The 23,999-nt window shown below is 34.0% G+C and overlaps 1 protein-coding gene across 2 annotated transcripts in view; it reads right to left on the bottom strand.

Annotated features, from left to right (window-relative positions):
• Nucleotides 1-22,681, bottom strand: part of ETV1 (ETS variant transcription factor 1) — a 111,566-nt gene extending 88,885 nt beyond the window's left edge. The window contains exons 1-5 of one of the 2 annotated variants that reach the window (XM_058183102.1): nt 22,515-22,681; nt 21,930-22,059; nt 21,106-21,193; nt 19,504-19,551; nt 10,297-10,350 (exon numbers count right to left, since the gene is read on the bottom strand). In XM_058183102.1, coding sequence (XP_058039085.1) covers nt 10,297-10,350; nt 19,504-19,551; nt 21,106-21,193; nt 21,930-21,974 — 235 coding nt within the window. In that variant the 5' untranslated portion in view covers nt 21,975-22,059; nt 22,515-22,681. Of the gene's footprint in view, nt 1-8,034; nt 10,259-10,296; nt 10,351-19,503; nt 19,552-21,105; nt 21,194-21,929; nt 22,060-22,514 lie in introns of those variants that run through there. The other variant, XM_058183103.1, reaches the window with a different exon arrangement.
• Nucleotides 22,682-23,999: the final 1,318 nt, after the last annotated feature.

The raw sequence follows: 23,999 nt of genomic DNA, 5'->3' as shown, positions 1-23,999 counted from the left end.
GACCATATCTGTACACGATATCATTTGGCACATATTATCTGGTTTTCTTTCTCCCTTAATTAACTAGCATTTAATACCAATGCATGCAATCCAGCAAAGAGTATAGAAGATCCCGGGGACCTTGCTTTTCTATTTCTTCTGAATCCATGTTATGTTATTCCTACAATGGGAAACTGTCAGAATAATGTGTGAACTTTCTTTCCATTTTTTTAATCGTCCAAGAAAATTCATAACAATAAACAGATGTCTTAACTCATTGTGAAAGAGTAACAAGGCCTCAGCAACATGGCTTTCCATTTCAGAACCAATATCATTTTACAGCATGACTCAACAGGCTTGGCTTTTTCATTACAGAAGAATGTTATTAGATTTGTAAAATATAATTCCTACACCTGTTAGATTGCTGAGTATTAAAGTCTGACGAGTTTATTAGACACCTCTTATTTATCCAAATGAAAACTCCTATATGTTCTATATTCAAGACAGAGAGAGAAGGAAGACAAGGCGAAAAAAATCTTTGGTTGCCTTTGGCAAAGTTTCACATGGAAACTGTAAAGCAATATTTGAGCCTTTGCCTTTAAATGTACTTTCAATCAAACCGTAGGTTATTTTATTTAAAAGCAGCCATGCCTTCTAAACTCAAACCCCAATTAATTACACTGCTTTTCCAAATGTAAGTACTAACCATGTCTAATCTAATGAACAGCATATGCTTAGTTCATGTTATGACAGAGCCATTACTTATGTCGATAAACTGCGTACACTTCCCACAGCTGTAATAAAGGACAGGAAAATACTCTAATTAAAGGATACTGAAGACTGTGAAAGGGGGAGGGAGAAGCAATATACTGTTCACATGAGGGTATATAATAGGGTTATTAAAACAGGGACTTCATTGCTATCTTTTCCATGGCATCCTCTTTATTGCATTTCACAACCTACCAATGTTTGCAAAGCACCATGACAAGCTGGATGTTTGTTTTTATTTATAAAGACATGTGCCCTTAATATGCTTCCTTCAAGCAAATACTTGCTAACAGCCATCTATGGGTGAATCTTTTTTTAATCCAAACAAATATTTCAGAAGCCAAGGCTACTGGGCTTTTCAAACATTTGCTGTTTAAGATTCAAAATTCAAAAAAACTCCCACAAATTAGGCTGCTTTTGGTCCTGATATTTTCATCCCTTTCTTGTATTATTCTGATTAAATTGTATTTTATTAATATTATCTCTATAGGAAAGTTGTATTTATATTTTTGCATAAGCATTTTCTGGGATTCTCTGAGTTAAGGGCTATTTTATTTTAACCTTGCAATTCTCAGTAATGTTCTAAAATTTTGTTGTGTGTAATACTGCATTGATTAGAGTCCCTTCTAGTATTTTCAATGAAAAAGACACAGCCTAGAAAAGGGAAAAGTAGCTTTTATCTGCTTTCCAAAACCCTTTATAAGTGATCAGCTTAAACTTTTTTACTAAGAGTTAGTTATTTCTTTCCTGCAGCCAAATACTATAGAGAAATGGGTAGACAAGAAAGAAAAAGAGAACCCAACCAAAAGACTGTAACAAGGAAAGAATGGCAAAATGAAATCTTGCTTTTGCTGCTGAGGAAAATCTAGCCATGGCATATCTACCAACTTGAATAAACAAGGAATGAAGGATACATAGATCAAATCAATCCAAGGTGCATCTTAAATACCACAAGGAAGTCAAGCCAAAGGATATGAGTCTTGCTTTGTCATATATTTTGCAACAGTGAGAAGGCAGTTTTGGTTAGCGTTATGTGCTCACCTCAAAAACAAGGTCACTTTTTAAAAAATAAAATAAAAATTAAATTTCCAAAGGATTAGAGATCAATACTGTCTATATATAGAGAAGGGGGAGCAGGCAACAGCCATTTGTTTTAATAGTGGTAGTGTGCCAGTTGTGGATTAGATCAATAGTGAGGCTATCAAGGTCTTTGTATCCTTCAGAGCTAGGAGTTACATTTTTTAAAGTAAAAAAAAATGCATCTCGAGTCTGCAGAAAAATAATGCACCAAGACCTACTTATTAAAAACAAAATATATTTTTCAAGTTCCTACAACAACCACAGATTAAGGAATTAATAGGATCATTGTAGCAATCCCTTTTTTCATACATACATACATACATACATACATACATACATACATACATACAGTACATACATATATACTTACATGCAATAATGGGAAATTAAATTTTCATTGAATTTAAATAACTTCCTAATCTCCCAAAGAAAAAAAACCAACAAGAAACTCATTCACTAGAGGAAAGATAAATCTTCAGTCTAAATACAGGCTAATGCTTGGGGCTAACCACAAAATGAAATTATAGCGATAAGGGGGAACAAAGAATAAACTATATTATTAAAATTATTTCAATCACTTTAAGTGAGAGGAAAAAGAATCAACAATGATCTGCCTATGAATAAAAACATAATCTAAAGAATATTTCTTAGTGGGTAAGATACACTCTTTTGACAGGCTTGCGGTTAGCTTTCAGCATAGTTACAAGACAAGATAAAACAGTTTGCTTAAATCAAAACAGGTTAAGTAAAAGACGTTCCTTGAAACCCAGGAGAATAAGACAAAGTAGACAAAAATGGATTTGATCAGGTTTCTTAAACCTGAATACTCTCCAAATATATGGACTTTTCACAAAGTACAGGTAGGTAGACCTTGAAAATTTCTGTTGCTGAGTGAGATATTTGTCAAGTGAATTTTGTCCCATTTTATAACCTTCCTTGCCATAATTATTAAGTGAATCACTGTAGTTGTTAAATTAGTAACATGGTTGTTAAGTCAGTCTGGTTTTTCCATTGACATTGCTTGTCAGAAGGTCACAAAAAGTAATCACATGACCCTGGGACACTGCAATCATCATAAGTATGAGTCAGTTGCCAAGCATCTGAATTTTGATCATGTGGCCATGAAAATACTGCAATGATCATTATATATGAAAAATGGTTGTAAGCCACTTTTTCCAGTGCTGTTTTAACTTCAAAGAGTCACTAAATGAACTATTGTAAGTTGAGGACAATCTGTATGTACTTCAATTCCCAAAATTCACCAGTCTCCATAGAAAATTGGATAAATAATCAAGTTCAACTCCTTGGGATCACATTGGTCTATTAATTTAATTCTTTTTGACAATTCAGGGGCACTTTTACCATTGCCTCTTCTTTTTTTTACAATTTTTATTAATGTCCCAATGTAGCCTACATTTCTATGATTAAATAGGCAAATGGCCCAAACAAAGAAATGGCAGATCCATTGGTAAGTCAGAGAGAGCTACAAGAACATGCTTCAGGACTTAACTAAACTCATACAAATTTGATGAATAAAATAATGATAATAATAATAATAATAACAAGAACTATGGATGGTCTAAAATACTTGGGGGGAAAGCTAATATGTCTGGCTCTGTTATTCCTATTAACACACTCAATTTTAAAAACTTGGTTATAGTATGATCTACTGAAAGGCAACTTTCTATCTTCCTATATATAATTTTCTGATACTCATTTGCTGGAAAATTAGTTTATCCCACATTATACATAAGTAGGAAGTATTTATTTCCAGTTGTTCCTTCAAAATTGCCAAGAGAATGCATAAATATTTGCAGCATGTTTCTATATATGGGTTTCAGGGTTTTTCCAGGTCTATATGGAGATGGCTAGAATTAATGTGGATTCTTCTTCATGCTACGACTTCATGCAAAGTTGACCTCCATCACTGAAATGCAAGTCAATGCAGATTCATCAGGTTCAGAACATCAGAAAATGCTACAAAGCTTAACATACTAAATAGAAAAGAAGAGCAAAAGTTGAACATATGTCAATAATTTTCCAAACTCTCTGCAGATGACAGTAATGAGATTACAGCAGATACAACCTGCAACTCCAAAGATGGTTCCAAAAAGAGAAATGACTTAGGAATGCCAGAAATTAATGCAAAGATATTATTCCCTTAGAAACTATTTATATGATCAGATAGCCCTTCAGTCTCCTCTACATTAGTGTTCTTCTTAGAGTATCTTTACCTAGAGAAATGTATATTTTATTTCTGAGTTACATCAGGAAGAATGACATAAACAATCTTCTGCCAGAAAATGCATGTAGTTCCATTCTTACCTTTCTCTGTCTTCCTAGTTAACTTGCAAAAGATTTATGCATTCCATTTTTATACAGAGGGATCAAGTACAAGCACCCTGGAAAGCTGCATTGTTCTACCAACTTGGAAATCTGTACAGTATTCTCTTAGTCCCAAAAACATACTTAGGCAAAGTATTAGAAGCCTCCTGAGTATTTGTATAAGCACAATTTTTACATATCCTTGCTAATGTTTGCAAACTCTTCTGCTACAAAAATGTTATACGTAGGTAGGTAGGTAGGTAGGTAGGTAGGTAGGTAGGTAGGTAGGTAGGTAGGTTTTCCTTAAGTTTAAAAATCTACAAAGTCAGCACCAGGCATATTGCAGTATTAAAATCAAGAATTATCATTGAAAAAGACCTACTTTTAAAGTAGCCAATCACTGTATTTCTATAAAAGCACCTATATTAATAATGATTTCAGTAGGAACAAGTGAGAAGAGACATTCCCTCAGGTATTCTTATCAAAAGCCATGAAAAAGCTTTAGAGGTTAATAAATGTTTCCCCTGTCTAGTCATGGTTGACTCTAAGGGGAAGTGCTCATCTCCATTTCTTGGCCAAAGGATCCAGCATTGTCAGAAGACATTTCCATGGTCATGTGGCCAGCATGACTATATGCCAAGATGCACAGAAAACTGGTACTTTCCCACCTAACTGGTACCTGTTTATCTATTCACATTTGCATGTTTTAGAACTGCTAGGTGGGGAGGAACTGTGGTAAGGCGGGAGCTCACCTCATCATTGGGTCTTGAACCCAGGCTGTCAGCTTTCCAGCTGAGCTGTCATTTCCCCTCTTATAGGTTAATTTCAGAACCTTTTATTGGTTCTGGAAATGAATATAAAGAGCCAACAAAGATAATGCAAAAATATAGTCTTAGTTAAGTGGCTTCCAAGTCTTATCAGTACTCCTGCTGCATTATTTCTAGCAACTTTATTTATATTTCACACTTCTAGACCACCAATTTCCCTCAAGGAAGGACTCTAATTAATAGATTTCAAGGGCAATCATTTTACCTGAGTATAGGCCCCAATAAACTCTGTGGAAGTGCATATGTAAGATTAAGACACATGTATTGCGTTTATGGGAGAAAACCTTGTCTCCTGGATTTCTTTCCGGGTCTGAAATATATATCTTTGGGAAATTATGTTCAGTCCTTTTTTTCTGTTTTTTTAGAAAAAAGACCTCTTTTATTAGGCCTTTCTAGTCTGAAGGGTTTTTTTATTGGATGTTAATTGTTTGTTTTTTGTTGTCAGTTGCCTTCAACTGGGAAGAAAGGATGAAAACAAATTGAATTAATAATAATGAGGAGGAGAAAGAGGAGGAGAAAGGTAATCAAAAACAAAATCAGGATCAGAAGAAAAGTATTAGGCTTTTAGATATTCTTTTTAACTGACAAGAGAAAGGAACATCCCAAATGTGGAATAGTTTTCTTTGTGTTTTCCCCATTCAATTTTTGCCATTATTATGCAATGCCTACAAAAAAAAGGACCTTTGCTTTCTTTGGTTGTTTGCAACTTCAGTTCTTTGTCAGGCATAAAGAAATTGTACAATCATTGTTAACATTAATTGCATATGAAAGACAGCCAGGACAGACCACAAACAAATCTTTCATAGCAATACTATATAGCAAAGGTAAATTTCACAATTTAGTGTCAAGATATTTGTCAAAAGGAGTTACTGGGATGCAATCCATGCTTCTGACTATGTTTATTAAAAATCAGAGCATGTGGAGCAAACCTAGATAATTCCTTTGTAAATGAAACATAGAAAATCTTGCTGGATACTTAAATCAGTCCCAGAATCCTTGAGAATAGCCATTTCAAACATCAGAAGATTTCATGACAAAACCTTCTTGCACCTTTTAACGCAAAGTATGAGAAGAAGGCAGTTTTATCATGACTATCCTGCTATAGAGACTTCTTTTCAATGATGCAAATTACCATATTTAAGAATAACTTCAGTACAATTAAAGATAAAATAACTAACTAGACATTCTCTGTTCTTGGGATTTAAGGAAACTCATGTAACTTCATTGTATGAAGGTCTATAATTAATCCAAATTAAGCTTGGCTGTTTTTCCCCTTGACCTATCAGTGTTGAAACTAGTCATCAAAATAGAATCAGAACTGGTTGGTGACTGAAGAAAAGAACATGATGTAATCCATATGTCTTCTTTCCCATTTTACCCTTTATACATGTATAGTATATCTACATGCACACACAAACATCTTTTTATCAACAAATTGTAAACTTTGAATTTGTGCATACGTGTGTATACACAAAATACATGTAGGTATACGTACTGACAAAACTTTCTAAATTCTACATTTATTTAAAACTTTCATTCCAAGCAATATTTTACAGAGTTCACAGCACAATCTGTGTAACTTTGAATCTATTGCTGAATTAATTTTCCAACAAATAGAAATATTCTGGCCTTTTAAAAAGGAAGAGCAAGGACAAATAATATTGTTCAATTCTTTTATGTAAATTGTAGTTATAGATTTGAGTTGCAATCATAATCAGAAAATATCAAGCACATAATTCCAAAGGTGTGTTAGTATATGTCTGAGAAACAATTTCAAAAGGTTAAACAGCCAAGTCCACTTGCTAAGGAAATAAAATATTTGGATTAAAATATCTCAAATTTTTTAAAAATGGCTGATAGGATTTTAATTCTGTTTAAGTCTTTGTATATACATCCCAGCAATTGCATACTGATCCAGCTGGACATATACAGAAGACTATTTATCTGGACAGATAATCTTTAGCTGCATCACTGCATTAATGTCTGAAGGGCTAAGGTTCACTTAAGAAAACCTGATCTTCTTTGACAGGATTTTACATAAACAATATGTGGCCCTTCTATAAGAATCATTGACTTATTTTTGTAAACTTTGCATTCCTCACTAGAATATGTTTTATTATCTCAAAATGGTTTTGTGCTTAGCAGAAAGATCTGCTTAATTGAAGATAATCGTTCCAAATTTCAAATATCTTTACCTACGATCAAAACATAAAAATATGTGAAATCCACATCGGTGGTCCATGTGTGAATCTATTTTAAATTCAGTCTGATAAAATCTAACAAAATCAATGAGGTGATAACGAAAAGCATTTCATTTGCAAATATAGTCTCTAATAAAACCATGCATAAATTGCTTTTAAATATAATAAGCCAAGTTTAATCATGCTTTAAAGTTAAGATTATACTCATTGCTTCCTAACAACTTTATTTCACTTTTACTTATGTCATATCATTTTTTCAACACTATTATTAAAATTAGGTTTATTTATCACACTTAGAAACCACCCATCTTTCTCACTGAAGAACATTAATTAACCATCATTTGAAAGGTGTTTTTTTCCCCGAATTACAATTTATGTAAGGAACTGAAAAAAGTTAATCTTATAGCCTGTTTAAATAGGAAATGTTTGTCAAGGAACTTGATTTTGAGAAGGAAACCATAGCAATTAATTGAAGCTTTCACATCAATTGCAGGAGAATATACTATGCCATAATTATGGATTTTTTTTTCAATATGTAACCAATGAAGAATATTAAAAGAAAGGAATTAAAATTACAGTGTGAAGAACATACAGAAGATCTGGAAAAAAATACCATGTTATAATAATTCTAAAGGACCATTTGAAATTATGGAGATGTCTTTTTGAACTGAAGCAAAGAATAATGAATGATATATTCATTGTGATGCTGATGATAATGGACTGTGCCTTTTTCTTTCTTCCCATAGAATAATCCTGGCAGATAACAATTTGAAATTTTTTAAAAAATGGATTTTAAAATCAGATAACATTATTAACACTACCACTTAATATTTGACTGAAGAAAATGATCTTACCAGATCTCCAAGAGATTATGCTGTCCGCCATGCTGATTCTTCCTTTCCCTAGCCAGTTTGGTCTAGTGGTTTCAATTATCGGACTAGAAACCAGGCTGGTGAGAGTTCTAGTCCCACCTCAGGTATGAAAACCAGCTGAATGATTTTGGGCCACTCCCTCTCTTTCAGCCCAACCCACCTCACAGGGTTGTTGTGGGGAAAATAGGAGGAGGAAGAAGTACAAGGTAAGTTTGCCGCCTTGAGATATTTATAAAAATAAGAACAGCAGGATAAAAAAGTAAACTGCACATATTTCTCAAAGGTATAGTGTGCCGTTCAAGTGCATTAATCAACAATATAGTGTTTCGAGTGTTGATGATTTACATCAAGCTCACTAGCATATCTACAGTATAACTGGATCAAAAGTCCAAGAAACAAGTTTAATAACTATGAGCTCCAAGAATGGAAAAATAAGAACAAATAAACTAGTATGAGAAGACCTGAATAGGCAACTACCCATATTTTTTAAGAATACAAGAACAGCTATGATACATTAAAGAGAATCTATTAATTGAGAGAAGATTTTCCTTGTTCTGAGGTTGGCAAGAACATGGAGCAATGGGAAAAATTTAACTACAAATTGCTGAATAAATGCATAAATGTCCTGAAAAGCAATAAGTAAGAGTTAAGCCAATTCATATATCCAACTTATGTACATGAGGAACATACATTATTACATAACATCTTTGCCCTTTGCTTTGCTCCCTTAAATTCATCACTGGAGGCTCTTGCTAATAATCAGCTATTGGCAAACAATGAGGTGGATCAAATGAAGAGATATTAGTTAACCATAAAACCCTTCCATTAAGGTGTTCTTTGAAATAAACCCCACACGAATCTTACCATGAATCCTAGCACATTTTAAGGAGTACTTTTTACAGCCACATACTATTCTGTTTTTTAGCTAATTTTTGCCATAAATCCATCGTCCACTTTCTATTTCTGGCTTAGTGTGACTTAAAATTAGTTTGGTAGTGTTTCTGAGTTTACTTTACTACTGAGAAGTGACAACTTTCTTGGCTCCTCTGTTTCCTGCCTAAAAAGCCCCATGGGAGGAGCTCCATTTTATGTTTTGCCTTTAAGTTTTAATTGAAATGTAGGAAGGCTACACATTGCTGAAGAGTAGGATGGATAATGAAAGACATTCACACAAATCTTTGGCCACTCTGTAAGGTAAAATATATGAATGCCATACTCCACCTGAGAATTTAACTCCTAACTTCTTCTTCTTTTTTTGGTAGGAGAGAATCAAAAGCTATTTCCTTTCATAAAACCGAGAACAGTTATAAAAGTGGAGAAAAAACGTTGGCCTAGCACTAAATTTAGTATTTGTATTTGTAGCACAATAACCAAAATGAAATCCTATGTTAAAAGCCAATTATTACTGCACACCCTATCATTAGGCTATTCTGCTAACACCAAGCAACTACAATCTTGAAAATTCAGTTGTTGGATAACAGATTGCTTGAGTCCTATATCCCCCAATTCTGCTTTGCCTCAAAGTTGCCTTGTGTATATCCTCCCTTTTTTCATTTATTTATTTTTTGCCAATTAAAAAAAAAAATTGATAGTGGAAGCTGTCTTTAAGAATACAAAGTTGGCTGTAACTTTGAGTCAGAGACTATACAGGTTCTCAGAATATGTTAGGAATCACTTTCCAAATCACTGACAAAAGCATGCCATGCCATTTATAAATGACAATTAAATACTTTTACTATTTATTATTTCCCATGTCCTCTTAAAAACCGCACTGAATAACTATTTTTGAAGCTGCTCTGATTGCACACTACTAGAACATCTAGATAGAATGCCATTTCCAGTAATAATAATAATAATTATTATTATTATTATTATTATTATTATTATTATTATTATTATTATTTCTTTTATTTGTATTAGTGTTAGTATTAGTATTAGCATTTTACTAGAGAATTCATCTATTTCCCCATTCTGGAAACCTACTCTTTATCACAATGAAAATATCTAGAAAATTAAATAAATAGGAAAAAGAAGAGGAGGAGGAGACAGATGGACATTGGCTTTTCAATCAATCTATTTGTTGTTGCAATTCAGGGAGGGTTCTCTTTATATATTTTTACACTGGGGTCATGGACTGACAGTCTCCTGCTCTACCTAACTACTGGCTAAAGGAAGGGGAAATATACATGCTGAAAATATTTTCTTTTTTTAAAAAAGGAAAGAGCTAGAAAGTGCTATACTTACAACTCTCCGCCTGGTAGTCTGGTACAAACTGCTCATCATTGTCAGGTACCTGAGCTGAAGATAAGGTAAGGGAGAAAATGAAAAGAAATAATTTATTAGAAACAATAATTAGAAAAAGAAGCTACTAAATGGAAAAGAGCTAGTTCTAACTCTTAGGAAAGAAGAGAATGCACTTTACATAAAACAAAAAATTAAATGATTATGGGAATCAACTGCAAATGAAGATGCACTGGGAAATTCTGCACTTGAGGTTGCATTAATGAACACAAACATCCCATATATTGGGCATACTTCACAAGAGTCAAGCATTTACTTCAATAAGTAAGGTGATGTATTAGTCACTAAATACCTTCATGCTAAAACTAGGCAGAGAATAGTTAACCCACCTTAGATTTATGGTTTTATCTTGCCAGCATTTAGGAGGTAGAATTGCATTTATGTAGCAATAAATTAAGCTAATATCATTAAGGAAAGCAACCAAGGGGTCAAATAGAATGCAGGTTGAGTCCCATTGAAGCTTTTGAGGCTTCTACCTTTGTACTCCTATAATATTTAAGAGGAAAAATAGCAAGGAGGAAAATAGGATAGACAAAAGATACATTTCCTATTCAATTTTATGAAATTCTAGAACACATCTAAATCAGTGATATAAAACATTTCATGCTCCTCATTCCAAAGTAATTCTCTTTAAAAAAAAAGCACATTTGGAAATATGTTTCCACACCTTTAAGAGAGTTTGTTGTTAAACATTTACAATTTGGAATGGGATTATAAAGGCTTCTTGATTTAAGGATTCATCACTCATTCATTTATATAGTAAAATATCACCCAAACGGTAGAATATAATTACATAATATATTCACATAAGAAGTCCCCAAATTCTTGTATATAATTAAAAGCTTATCTTTGTGCATGCTTGACTAGAATTAAGTCATATTAAGCCCTGGGAAACTTACTTCTAGCTAATGATCCTGGACATAGCAAGAGAATCCACTGTAGAGATCCTTCTCTAGAAATCATTCTTTTTAATTTTATTAAATCAGCTAGGATTTGCTTCAAGAGCTAGTAATCAACCAAACATTTTCACTGACATGGATTTGAAATGAAAGCATTACCAGGACATCTGAATAAAATTTATGCATACATCTATAAATTAGCGTATAGCAAGTAAGTTTATAAACTAATTTAGCTATAAGTTAACAGCATGTACTAGTACATATTAGCAAATATTTAAAAAAAACAAAATATTAACTACACTACCATATACTATTTCTTCTTTGATAGTTTCCAATTTCTTTTCCCTATTTAAAGTTTACTGGACAATGGTAGCATTAAATGCTAAATCCAATACTGTTTTAAGCAGGCTATCTAATTTAAAATCACTATAGAGAAGTTAATGTAAAATTACCCACATAAGGCAAAAACCTGAAAGAAAGTGACTGAAGTATTTCTGAAGTTGTGATCCAAAGGGCTTTAACTTAAGTGAAGAACAAGGGCTAAAGTGATTTTATTTGAACTTTCTACAAACTAAAGGTTCCAGGATCAATCTGTCTTGTAGGACAAAATGTTGTTTGGAAACAAGATTTGCCTAAAAGCATCTTGGCTAATAAACAGTGTTGGTATTGTTGCTTGGATTTAGGCCCAAATTTTCAGATCACATCAGAACCACAAATGCTTACTCATAATTATAATTCTGTTAATTGGATATCATTAATAGCATTCAGCTTAAAATGTATTGACATATAGGCAACATCAACTATGCAACCACTGTGAATTATTCTATTTCCATACACAGCGAGGAGAATTGCTAATGTTTGCTCTTTTCATGGTGCAAAAAATTATCCTAGAGTAACAATTACCCCTAATTGTGAAAAGATGATTTCCACACTCTGCACTAGCAGTTTATAAGAACCAATGGAATTGCAATATGAGTAGATGATTAGCTAAAGATACACTGCATATTTCTCTTATTTATTCTCCATTATTCACATAGTAATGTGAATAATTCACATTTTTCCTTTTAAAATCTACTGGAATAGCAGGTATAATTAATCATTATTCCTTTACTATAATAAACCTCAATGCTCTTAATATCCTCTAAGGAATTTGTCTTTCAGGAACTCAGCATCTCTTTCAGGCATCACAGGAACTCTTTGGATTATATTTTGTATGACTTTATCACATTAAAAGCTAGATTTTTCATATTAAGCTGCAACGTTTAACTCCTGTTCTCACTGATTTATAAGCTAGAAAAAAAATGAAAACTTACCAGCAGCATTCTACAAGTTGTTGCATTCAGATCAAAAATAAAGGATCTTTTTTTCTGCCCTGCATTTTTAGCAATGCAAGATAAAGTTCCTAGACTACTTGCTAAAATGCATAAACATGTTTAAACAGTTGTAGAGAATTATTCTGAATGATTAAATCTAACTTTTAGAACAGCAACTGTAACTTCAATCTCACAAACACATTTTAAAATACAAAGCAAAACAAAATTATGAGCCACATAAATGGGTAGAGAAGCACACATCCTTCAGCAAATACAATTCCAATTTATCTGCATTTTTTATAACTTGAGCTAGTACCATATTTTCAAATTGACCAATGGCATACTTATTGTACTTCTTATAAATAAGAAAAGGCAAAGTTTAAACTTTCGCTTCCAAGATATAAACACTACATTAACACACCACCTGTTTAACAGCTGTATGTTCTTTGTTGTTCATAATAGTGACGGCTTTAACTGGTTTCCACATAAATTTAGCAGTAAAGAAGAAAACTAGTATATGCTGTTTTATAAAATGAAACAAAAGTTATAGCATATTTTAAATGTAAGATTACATCTTAAGTCTTGTATATAGCAATTTATAAAATCTTGTCCAGTTTTAAATTGACATATTTGTTTTTTTTCTGAAGTAAGCAATCTGTCCTGAACAAGCATTCAATGGCTACAATTAAGTAGAAATAAAATAGCCTTTAGCATTAGAAACACATACAAAAATAGAAGAAATATAACTACAAAACATTCAAGGTACAAAACCCAATAAGCTTCATTTAGATAGTATCAGTCCATCATGATTTCTCTATTCTTCAAATAAAATCGAGAGCAGTAGATTAATGGTAAATATGCCAGGTGCCTCGGGATACCACCCTGCAAAGAAATTTAGGTTTCCACACTAAAGTTGGACCAGCAGGTAGTCAATTAAGTATAACTATACCTTAAATCCCCCAAACAAACTACCAGTAATTCTTGTTTAGGTGATTTAAATATACTTTAAATCCTCCAAACAGAAGAGTGGTGGCTGCAGGTAGTTTTAGATATTATTCATTCCTTTTTCTTGTCACTGCTGCAATTCAGTGAGTCTTTCATAAAAGGAATAGTAATATGGTGACAGAACGGGAGGCGGGATATATCAATATAAATGACTGTTGAATTTGGATTCTTTGGGGGACAGAATATTTAAATATCTACAAAGAGCCCCTTTGTAGTAACATTCTAATGGACTACTTAAGACTAGGAAAAAAAGGTAAATAAAAGAAGCGCTTTAAGGGGTAAAAGCAGAGGACTATATAATAATGGGAACAGCTTTATCAGGTTTATTCTGGATTAATACACAAGGTGCCGTTAATTGTCTCACTTTGGAGAGAGCAATTTCTGTTTTTTGCTTTTGCTTCCTTTTTCTCCTGTCAACTTCTCAAATCTTCCCTGGGTGAAAGTAAAGGTAATGAAATGTTGGTTAAAAACTCTACGGGGAGATTTTGTTTCCAAATAACACTTATTTATTTTTAAATAACAAAAAAAAATGCTGGAAATTACTCAGAAATATGGTCTTTTGATTTAACAGAACTGACCCACTGATACACAGGATCACTCTCTAATAAAATACTGACATTTTCAATATGCACCTAAATGCCTCAGACCATTTTTTTTAATATTAAGAAAAAAAGGCAACATCTTTAAGATGTTGTGATTAAGCTAAGCAACAGCAGAATAGAACAAACTGAAGGTCTATTAGTTTTTTTCAAAAGTAATCACCCTCTCTCCCTAAAAGTATATGGTGGGGGGGAAGCAAAAGAAGACAGAAAAGTAGACAGCAAAAGAAGTTGAGTTGATATTTAATTAAAACCAGCTCTATTCACTGTAACAATGACCTACAGCCAAACAAGGCAGAAGATGTATGAGTCATTCTCTCTGCCAGTGAATGAGACAGCTGATCTCTTAAACAATTATTCAAGAGAAGCAGTCAGAATTGGAGTTCTGCCTTCATTCACAAAAACAGAATCCAGCAAGAAACATGTGGCCTCAACCGCAATCTTTTCCTGTCACACCCCCAATAGAAAAGGAGAGAGAATGAAAGAGAGACAGAAGAATAAACTTGAACTTTTTATATAAACACATCAATTTCATTGCTTTGTTTCAGGACACTACACAGACCCTATCAGGGAAACAAATACAATAAATGAGATGTCAAAAAAATAATAATAATAAGTTGGTCTCAGAAGGGAAAAAAGTTACAGGCTCCACAGGAGATGCAGAGGAAACACAGAGTGAGAAAGGGAAAATGCACAAGGCAGATTAGCCAAAGCACTATTTTTACTCCTTTTCTTTTTAATCAATTCTATACAGACTGTGACAACATTTCCGGTAGCATTCCTTCTTGATACTCTGGCAATCCATAAGCCAAGTTGCCAAAGATTTTGAACATCAAGGAATTCCGCTTTGAAAAGAAAAAAAACGAGCTACACAAATTAAGAACAAGTAAATGTCTTACTGTTCTATACACACGAAATTATTTACCAGCTAAAATATAAATACATTAAAGAAATGGTGCTTCTTCCAATTAGTTTTCTAAAGTGAATCATATAAGAAGGATATGACACTTTGCCTTTTAAGATATTAAAAAGCACACAATTTCCAAAATTGTACACTTTCTGTCCAAATACTTCTTAAAAGCTTTAAGATGCAAAACTGACTAGTAAAATCTCAAATCCAAAACAATTTTGTCAATACAGCCTGATCTTAACATTGCAGCCCTAGAAAGTAGACATCCAAGACCAATGAAACAGATTATTATTTCTTTGATTATACAAAGTTGTTACACTATTTTATAATGAGCAGAAAAAGCTCTTAGGATCTACATGCATGTAAAGACATCATAAATATGAGTTCCAAAAGCCTAACTTTATATCTTTGGTATCTTTATGGTCATATACAAATCTCCCACCCTCACTCTTTTAGAAGGTTTCATTTTACAGATGCCTTCAATTTATTATGTGTTAAGGATAACCCTGTAACTTTGTTTCCCCAAATACCACGGGAACTTTTACTGTACAAACTTTGTATTTCTCATTAATTCTTTCTACTGTAAAATTTATACTTTAGTTCTTTTTTAAGGGCATATTTAAACACTATATAAAACATGAAAGGTTCTTATAACTCTCTTGATTGTGAAGATGAGGATAAGAAACTAACATCCTGATTTATGGCACTTCAATATAATTTTCTCTCTTGATCAAAATAAAAAGAGGAAATTAAATTTCATTTGAAAGCGAAAAACACAAATAAAATAAAATAATGTCAGAATAGAAACAAGAGGTAAACTGTGACAAGAACATGAAATTTTCACAAAGTTCATTTACCAAACCTGGCCATTATTTTCACTGGCACCAGTATAATTTCAGGAAATAATTTCTTTATCAGAATCTCTGGTACCACCCAAAGGAGCAAGGGACTTTAAAAAAATATATTTTACCTGTCCTTTCACTAACAAATTATCCTTTCTATATGACATTTTGTTAAATCAATACTAATATAACAGAGTTTTACTTCCTGTAACATTTACATTACACTTTATCCATCATTTTTAGTGTTTTGAATACAAATTTAAAACATTCTTCTTTTTCAGCTTATTTTTCTTTCAAACCACAAACTGTTTCCATCATAACACAGCAGGCTTTCAGCACCATCAGTCTTTTCGTTCCCTTTTTTGTTACAGAATAAACAGCGGGAGCTTCCGATAATGAAAAATACATTAAGTTCATATTTGAGCTGATTATTTGAAGTCTGTTGTTAACTTGTATTTGTCAAGAGCAATTTAATGCAATATCTACAAATTCAATAGGGGAGTTCCATCATCTGCTGGGCCAGAATGGCATCACCATGACATTGAATGCATGGGAATTAACAGGTTTAGTTAAAAGTCCCATAGATTTTGAATAAACTTTTCTATGTATGTACAAAGGAAGTACTGGCAGCTGAATAACCCAGGGTTGTTAGCAGATGACAGTAATGCTTTACTAAATTAGGAAATTATTAACAGCCCTTCATTTTTTCCCCCCCAAATGCTCAGATCCCAATGGTTTATTTTGTTTCAAGCCTCAATACAGTAGCAACAGAAGGTTTCCACTGAAGGAAAAACAAGTGTTTAAGTCTGTATCTCACACAGAGAACAAGAAAGAAAGTTTGGTCAAGCATTCTGCAAGGTTCTTGTGCCCCTGGATGCAAATCATTTTTGAATCTGACATCCTAGATTTGGCACACACACATCACAGCAACCAAATTACAGCACAATACATTACAGCAACCACATCTGATTCTATTCACCACTGAATTATTTTTCCACCTTCAATACATATGTAAATGCCATTGTTTCCAATGCCACTTTTGTGAAAAGAGAATAGACTGTTTATGATTACTCATTAGCAACATCTTCCCCAGAAGAATAGGGATACTGATAAAGATGCAGTTAAAATATCTCAACTATCATTTTTTCTCTTTTTTGTGCTCTTATTCTTTCCTATCTAAAAACTATTTCTCTAAAATGGGGGTGGAAGGGGAAAAGAGGACAGATCCTTCAATAACTAAAAAGTGATAGTCCATAATGATTCAGTCAGATGCTACTGTACTACAGTTAAAAAAAGGAGTGGCAGAATTAAAAAAGTTAAAGTGACATTCCTTGCTACAAAGCATTATGAGAGCTAACTATTTCAAAGAGCTGTAACTTTATCAGCAGCCATATGAACATAAATGGACAAAATTTAATCAAAAGGTGAGCAAATTAGAGTGACTTCAAGACCAGTTTTATAATTAATCTTGCGCGGATTACTTACTTACTACCTACAGAGCATCTCAATGTTGTTGTTTTTTCTTTGTTAGAAAATACAAAAAATAATTATTAAGTCATAATTGTGATTTTTAGTCTTAAGTTATAAAAACTTTTCCTCAACTATTACATTTCACATGAACTCAACTAGTTTTCATATTTAGGATTTGATTCAACCAAGTCCTAAGCTACACTGCTGGTCACTGGACACATTACTTAAATATGTTGGTAGAATGCTTTAAACAGCATAAGTCTCTAAGGTAAGAATTTAATTTTTCATGTTTAATTGGTAATAATGCAAAGCAAAGTGTGTCCTATTGCTTTCAGTGAAAACTTATTTCTAACTGAGTAAAGTACTATAGCCTACATGTTTTATTTCCTTTTGCTTATTCCTTTTGTTTAATCAGAACCATGATTAGCAAATGATATAAAATCCATTTTTGTTCATTCTTCCTTTTCAGAAACATTTTAAACGATTATCTGATTGCACAATAAAAAAACCTGCATTTAATCAAAATTTACCAAATTAAAACATACATTAAAACTAAAACTCACTGAATGAAATGAGCAATACTGAATTCTTAGTGCTTTGATGGTCTTCCAAGTTATCAGGATGAGCTGAAAGTTCAGCATATGTATAGATCTTTACTAGAGTTACTTTACACAGCTATTCTTAGACCTTCAATATTAATATTGAGATTTATCACCTATTACATCATATTTAATATTTCCTTGCTAGATACTGTACATAAAAGCATGGCAAAAGAATAAGATAAATTAATGAGAATTACATATTTGAAAAATTATATAAGGTGATATCAAAAAGGTAGGCAGTCTGTATGTACCATTACAATACTCCTCTTTTCTCTGTTAAGCAACTACATCAAATTATCTCTTTCCTTTCCAAAAGAAATAGAATGTTCATTCAACAAACAATGCACATTCAGTAAGAGTTTTTAAAAAAAAATAAAACCCCAATGAATACTAAAAATGCATAAACAAGCAAAAGCACACAGACAGAGGAATATCACCTAATTCTGAATGAGGTTTAATTAAATTCATACATACATACATACATACATACATACATACATACATACATACATAGATACATACGTGTGTGTGTGTGTGTGTGTGTGTGTGTGTGTGTGTGTGTGTATGAGAGAAAATATTTTGAATCGAGTTATCTTCATGCTGGAAAAAGCCCATGTCAGGAGCATCAACTTTTTAGTTAGAAAATATACCTCAGTTAGGATCAACTTCCTATGCTTTTCCAAAACTTCTCTCGGCATCTCATCCTACTCAAGTCAAAATCCACAGTAATTTAACTCCAGCACTAAAACTATTTCCTTATAATCTGTCAACTGTGTTAAAATAAACTATTTCAGAGTTAAGAAAACACAAGGGGGGGGAGGTGCAAAAGGAAGGAAAAGGGAAAAAAAAATAAAGTTTCTCCTTTTAAATGCCTTGCAAAATAAATATCTCTAAATTTGAAATAATGGTAATAGAAATCCATCTTTCCTTAAGTAGCCAATACACACCTAATGTTCGGTGTTGCGAGCAAGCAGGGAAGAAGACACTTTCACTTAAATCTTGAAGCATCCCGTCCTGATGAACTCAGAGAAACTATATTCTGCCATCAGAAAAGTACTTCCTCCAGAACACTAAACAATTGTATGCTCTGCTCTGAAGGAAAGAGCGAGCCCAGTTCTGGCTGTAGGCAGTCTCCTGAGGTACAATAATATAAACCTGATCAATTGCAATTAAAATCTGAACAGAGGCTTGGAACGTGAAGTCTTGGTGCATTAGTTCTTGCCAAAAGCAGATGTGATTGTGGGCTGGAAGCAATTTCTCCTGGTAATTTGTGATGACATTGGATAGAGCAGCCCCAGAGTCCCCAAAGACAAACTCATCAGAGGCTCTAATGTATGCATGACACATGAGGTGGCTCTTTTAGAGCTCAATTAATTGGGCTGAACATTAAGACAGCAAGTTCAGGACTTTTTTCCCCCCTCCCTTTCCCCCTCCCTTTTTCTTCAAGAGTGCTTCCCCCCCCTTTCCTTTCCTTCTTTATTTTGGGTAGAAAACATTTTTCCCTCCTTACCTTCTGCAAGCCACGTTTCCTGTAATTGGCTTAGATCTTGAAACAATTCTAAGAAAAGAATAAAAGATTTTTTAAAAAGTCAGCAGCTCTGTAATGTTCAAATAATACTAAATTAAGCAAAGATCTTTATAACTTATTATATTTTGTCTAATTTTGTGTAGATGCAAATATTACTTTCTGCATAAAATATATGTGGTAAAGTATCACCATCAACTCCAGTAATAATAATTTACATGTATCAGCAGACTTTATTGAGAGAACCCATAAAAATCAATTGACCAGATTTTTGAATGACCAAGACTACTTAAAGAGAAATTCCTTGAACTTCTTTATACATACCCATAGAAAGACAATTATATTAATTTCAGTGTGGCTTACTCCAAAATAACTACATCAGGCTATAACCTAACATTTTTTAAAGGAATACTCAACAATGAAATGCAGTTTTGCTCATATGTTTGGTATATAATATTATAAAATGATAGAAATAAAATCCAGACAAGTTGCCATTGCAAAGTAAGGTTTTTACTTAAATTATTTGGGGGGGGAGGAAGTTGCTAGTTAATAATCCCAAATATAACTAACCTGAACTGGAAACCTGAATTGGTAATTTAGTCAACTCTGCAAGACAAATGCATGAATTCATGAAGGTTTTGTTTTGTTGCTATTAATCATTATGTCCACATTAGCATTTTTAGAAGGGTGTAAGGGCTTTCAAAATTATTGCAGATCATCCTCTAGGAAATCTTTACAAAGCTACCAATCCAAGTTGGATAGAGTAGTCTTATAATGGAGGTAGACAGATGAATTCCTCTAGTCTGAACCCAGTCCAAGAAAGGACATTGGTGCTTTTTGTAGAGTTTGAGAGAAGCAAGTGAGGACTATTTTGCCTCCAGTAAGCCATGAGTTGCTGTTTCAAGCAACAAGCTATCAAGGCAGCACTGTTGCAGAAACAGTTGTTTTTCTCTTCAACAGCCTTTCCACCAAGTGTTAGATTCACAGGGTATGATGTTAAAAAGTGTAATGAACCATTTTCTTCTGAGTGATTCATAGTTGGTTACTATAGGAGTTACAAACCAAAGGGTAGAGATGGAAAAAGTAGGCAGACAAAACTCTGAATCTGGTCCTATTTTGTTTCTAGGGGTTCAAGCAAAACTTTAGCATCTCTCTGAAACACAACAGTAGGTACTCCCAAAGGAAATGATAATGGGAAGGGAGTGTGCAGAGGCCTACAGGTGAGCAAATTGTGTGCACCCTTTTACTACCTATCAATTCTTGCCAAATTTTCACCTCCAGGTATATGGGCTTACTCACATCCCTACCATGTGGCAATACCTAACACAGAGGGTGAGTCACTGAAGGTACATCAACCTAGCAGTGAATTGCTTTTGTCAGCTTGTGTCACATCATGAGATGTGGTTTTCTTGTCTCATTTCTATAAATAGATGTAGACAAAACTCCAGGAAGATGCATGAGGGAGGAAAAGGAGAGAAATGCGCAGACATCAACATTTAAAAAGCACATTACAGGGTATGTAGTTATAAGAGGGGGAGCCAGTAACATTTATTCTCCTCCCCCTCCTTGCGTAACACATATCCTCACCTTCTGAGTCATGAGCCAGATCTCTTTTAATGAATTTTCTTTTCCTGACATTTGCTGGTCGCTCATTACAATTTCTCCCACAGAGATTCTACAAATAGAATAGAACGGTTATTTTGAAAGGAAAAAGGGAAAGAAGTTAGATATCAAGCAATATTAGCAATAGGTTTTAAATATTAAGGCTATGGAAAAAGCTTAAAACTTCCCAACTGATTTTATAACTAATTTCAAATTACTAGAATTAAGCCAAGAAATATTTAGATTCAATCTACCTACTGAAAACACATGTCCATATAGACACTTATATAGAAAGGCAGGGCTATAGGTGTTAAGTATTAATTTTGGCAATCTAAAATTCAAACATCTATCAAGGGTATTTCTTGAAAAGCCAACTTTTGATTGATGCTGGTTGGGAGAATGACTTTATACTTTAATTTTTAACTCTTTATTTGTAAAAGTCCTTTAAAAGGGGGGGGAACTTTTTTTTCCCTTTAGGGGACTTCTATTTAAGATGACAAAGAAGACTTAAAAACTTCTAAAACTGCAACAATTATGATTTCTTTCTTCTTATAATAATGAGGTGTAAAAGTGCTTTTGTTTTTCCTCAAACCAAAATGGTATGTGGAAAAAAATGGAAATTTATTGAATTAAATGTACATCTCATTACAAAGTATAAATTTTCCTCCCTTCACTTCCGTCCAAAAATAAAACAACAACAAAACCCAGAACAATTACCCCCCCATAAAAGCTTTTGCCTTCTCCCCTTTTTAACTGCAAATTGCACCCTCCCACCGAGAGACCCAAAAACTTAGGAGCTGATCACTCACATTGGTGACCATGTAAGGCACTTGCTGGTCATAAAATCCATCCATTCTGAAGACTTTACCGCAGTATTTTTATTATTTTCTGGACATTGGATTTAAAAGAGAGTTTCTCCAGATGCAGCCTTCAAAGAGCCTTGAAAAAACGGAGAACACAATATGGCTTTTAGATATTTTTTTTTTAAGTCATGAATGAACTGCCTGAATTTGCATATCTAATGATCCTCCAAGAGTGCCATTCATAAAAACACACGCATCCCTCCTTCTCAGCTGCCTTCCTCTGGGTTACAAGCAAGAGCCGGAGAGGATAGCAAGAGGATGGAAAGGACTTCGAAAAAAACCAAGAAATCAAATCGCGAGCCAAACTGGCATGCCCGCTTTAGTCCCTGGAGCGATCCCATTTGTAAACGTGTGCAGAACTAGTAATGGCGCACGACACAACTAGCGCTACACCTAACGGGAGAGGAGAGAAAAAGAGAACGAGAGAGAGAGCTACAGAGAGAGAGAGAGAGAGAAAGAGAAGGCTCTTTGCAAACCACAACCACGTAATCGCCAGAACAACAGACAACAAAGTTGCTGTTAAAAACCCACCTGAAAGTACAGCAAAGACGATCGGATGCGCGCGCGCACACACACGCGCACCAAAACAAAAAGTCCCTACAAATGTAATAAGAACATTAATTATTTCTCCCAGCGCTTCTCCTTTCAAGCGAAAAGCGCCACTGACAGGACGCTACATTCAGTAGTTTTTCCTCTACTTCTCCTCCAGGGGCCTCTAGTCTAAACCGAGGGATCTCCGTAGCCCATTGGCTAACCGCGTCTTTAACAGGATCAGATTTCTGACTGTCACTCAAACTGCCTCTCACCACCACCACCACCCCGAGGAAAAAGGGAAAAGCCGGATCCTCCCGGATTCTGAAGGGGATTCGAGGGATCGTTGTTATTCCCTAATTTTACCTCTCTGTCTGTCTGTCTGTCTTTCCCCCACCCCAAGCGTACACAGCTGTTATACAAAGATTTGGACCGGTACGAGATTCTCAGTTTAACAGCGCCTCTGTCACATAGATGCGGTGCCTACGACTTAATATCTCCGCTTATGCAATTTGAAGAGACACCCCTCCCGTGTGCCAGAAAAGGGGACCCAGTCAATGTATTTCATTTGATGTGGCTTCTTTCACAAAACGCTGTTCTCCAATCACAGTCTAGCTTCAGAACGTTGCAAAATTCAGCTACCATTTTCCATTGCTTTAGAATTCACATACTTACTTTCAAAGATGAGATCAAACATTGAAAACCCTATCAATTCCCTACAATTCCCAATTTCATCCAAAAACTTCATCACCTATCCATCCCATACACAGACTAAAGTGATGCTACTGGGAATTAATTTCTTTTACTGATTAATGAATCTTGTTGTAAAGGCATGAATACCCAGACTGTATAAATTTAGTGCTTAAAATGGTGGTTTGGCAATTTGATTGGAATATAAAAAACTTTCTCTGAGGCAAGTTTTCAGGAACATGTACATTACACTTTTCTAGAAGAAATATGTAATCTCAGTCAAACTAATAGAGGGACACAGGTGAAGTACAATTCACTGAATACATAAAAAACAATTGGATTCACAAGAACATTTGGATTCACAAGAACATTTTCACTAAAAGCTCATGACAATATCCTTTCAACTGTTACATAAAGCTTTTCTCCTGCACTTTTGAGAACTACAAACTTTAATAATTGTTGAACTTGTCTACATTAAGCTTTACAGTTCAAAGCATCCTTTTTATTTTGTTTTGAACTACCATCTGCTGCTTTGAAAGCTGTCCCTCTCTGCCTACATGTACATGTACTACCAAGTGGCACCTCAGCAAAGGAAAGTGTACTTACATATCCACAGAGGAAACCAGGGACCTGAAGTATCCAAGAGGGCTTCCCAAAAATAAGGCTACTTTAATGTTCCAAAGGGAGGTGCTTCATTCTCCCAAAGGTACTTTGTTGTAGTTAGTTGCGAAGTCATGTCCGACTCATCACAACCCCATGGACAATGTTCCTCCAGGCCTTCCTGTCCTCTACCAT

This window comes from Ahaetulla prasina, chromosome 4 (genome assembly GCF_028640845.1).
Source record: "Ahaetulla prasina isolate Xishuangbanna chromosome 4, ASM2864084v1, whole genome shotgun sequence".
NCBI lineage: Eukaryota > Metazoa > Chordata > Lepidosauria > Squamata > Colubridae > Ahaetulla > Ahaetulla prasina.
This window is presented reverse-complemented; position numbering and strand designations above follow the sequence as displayed.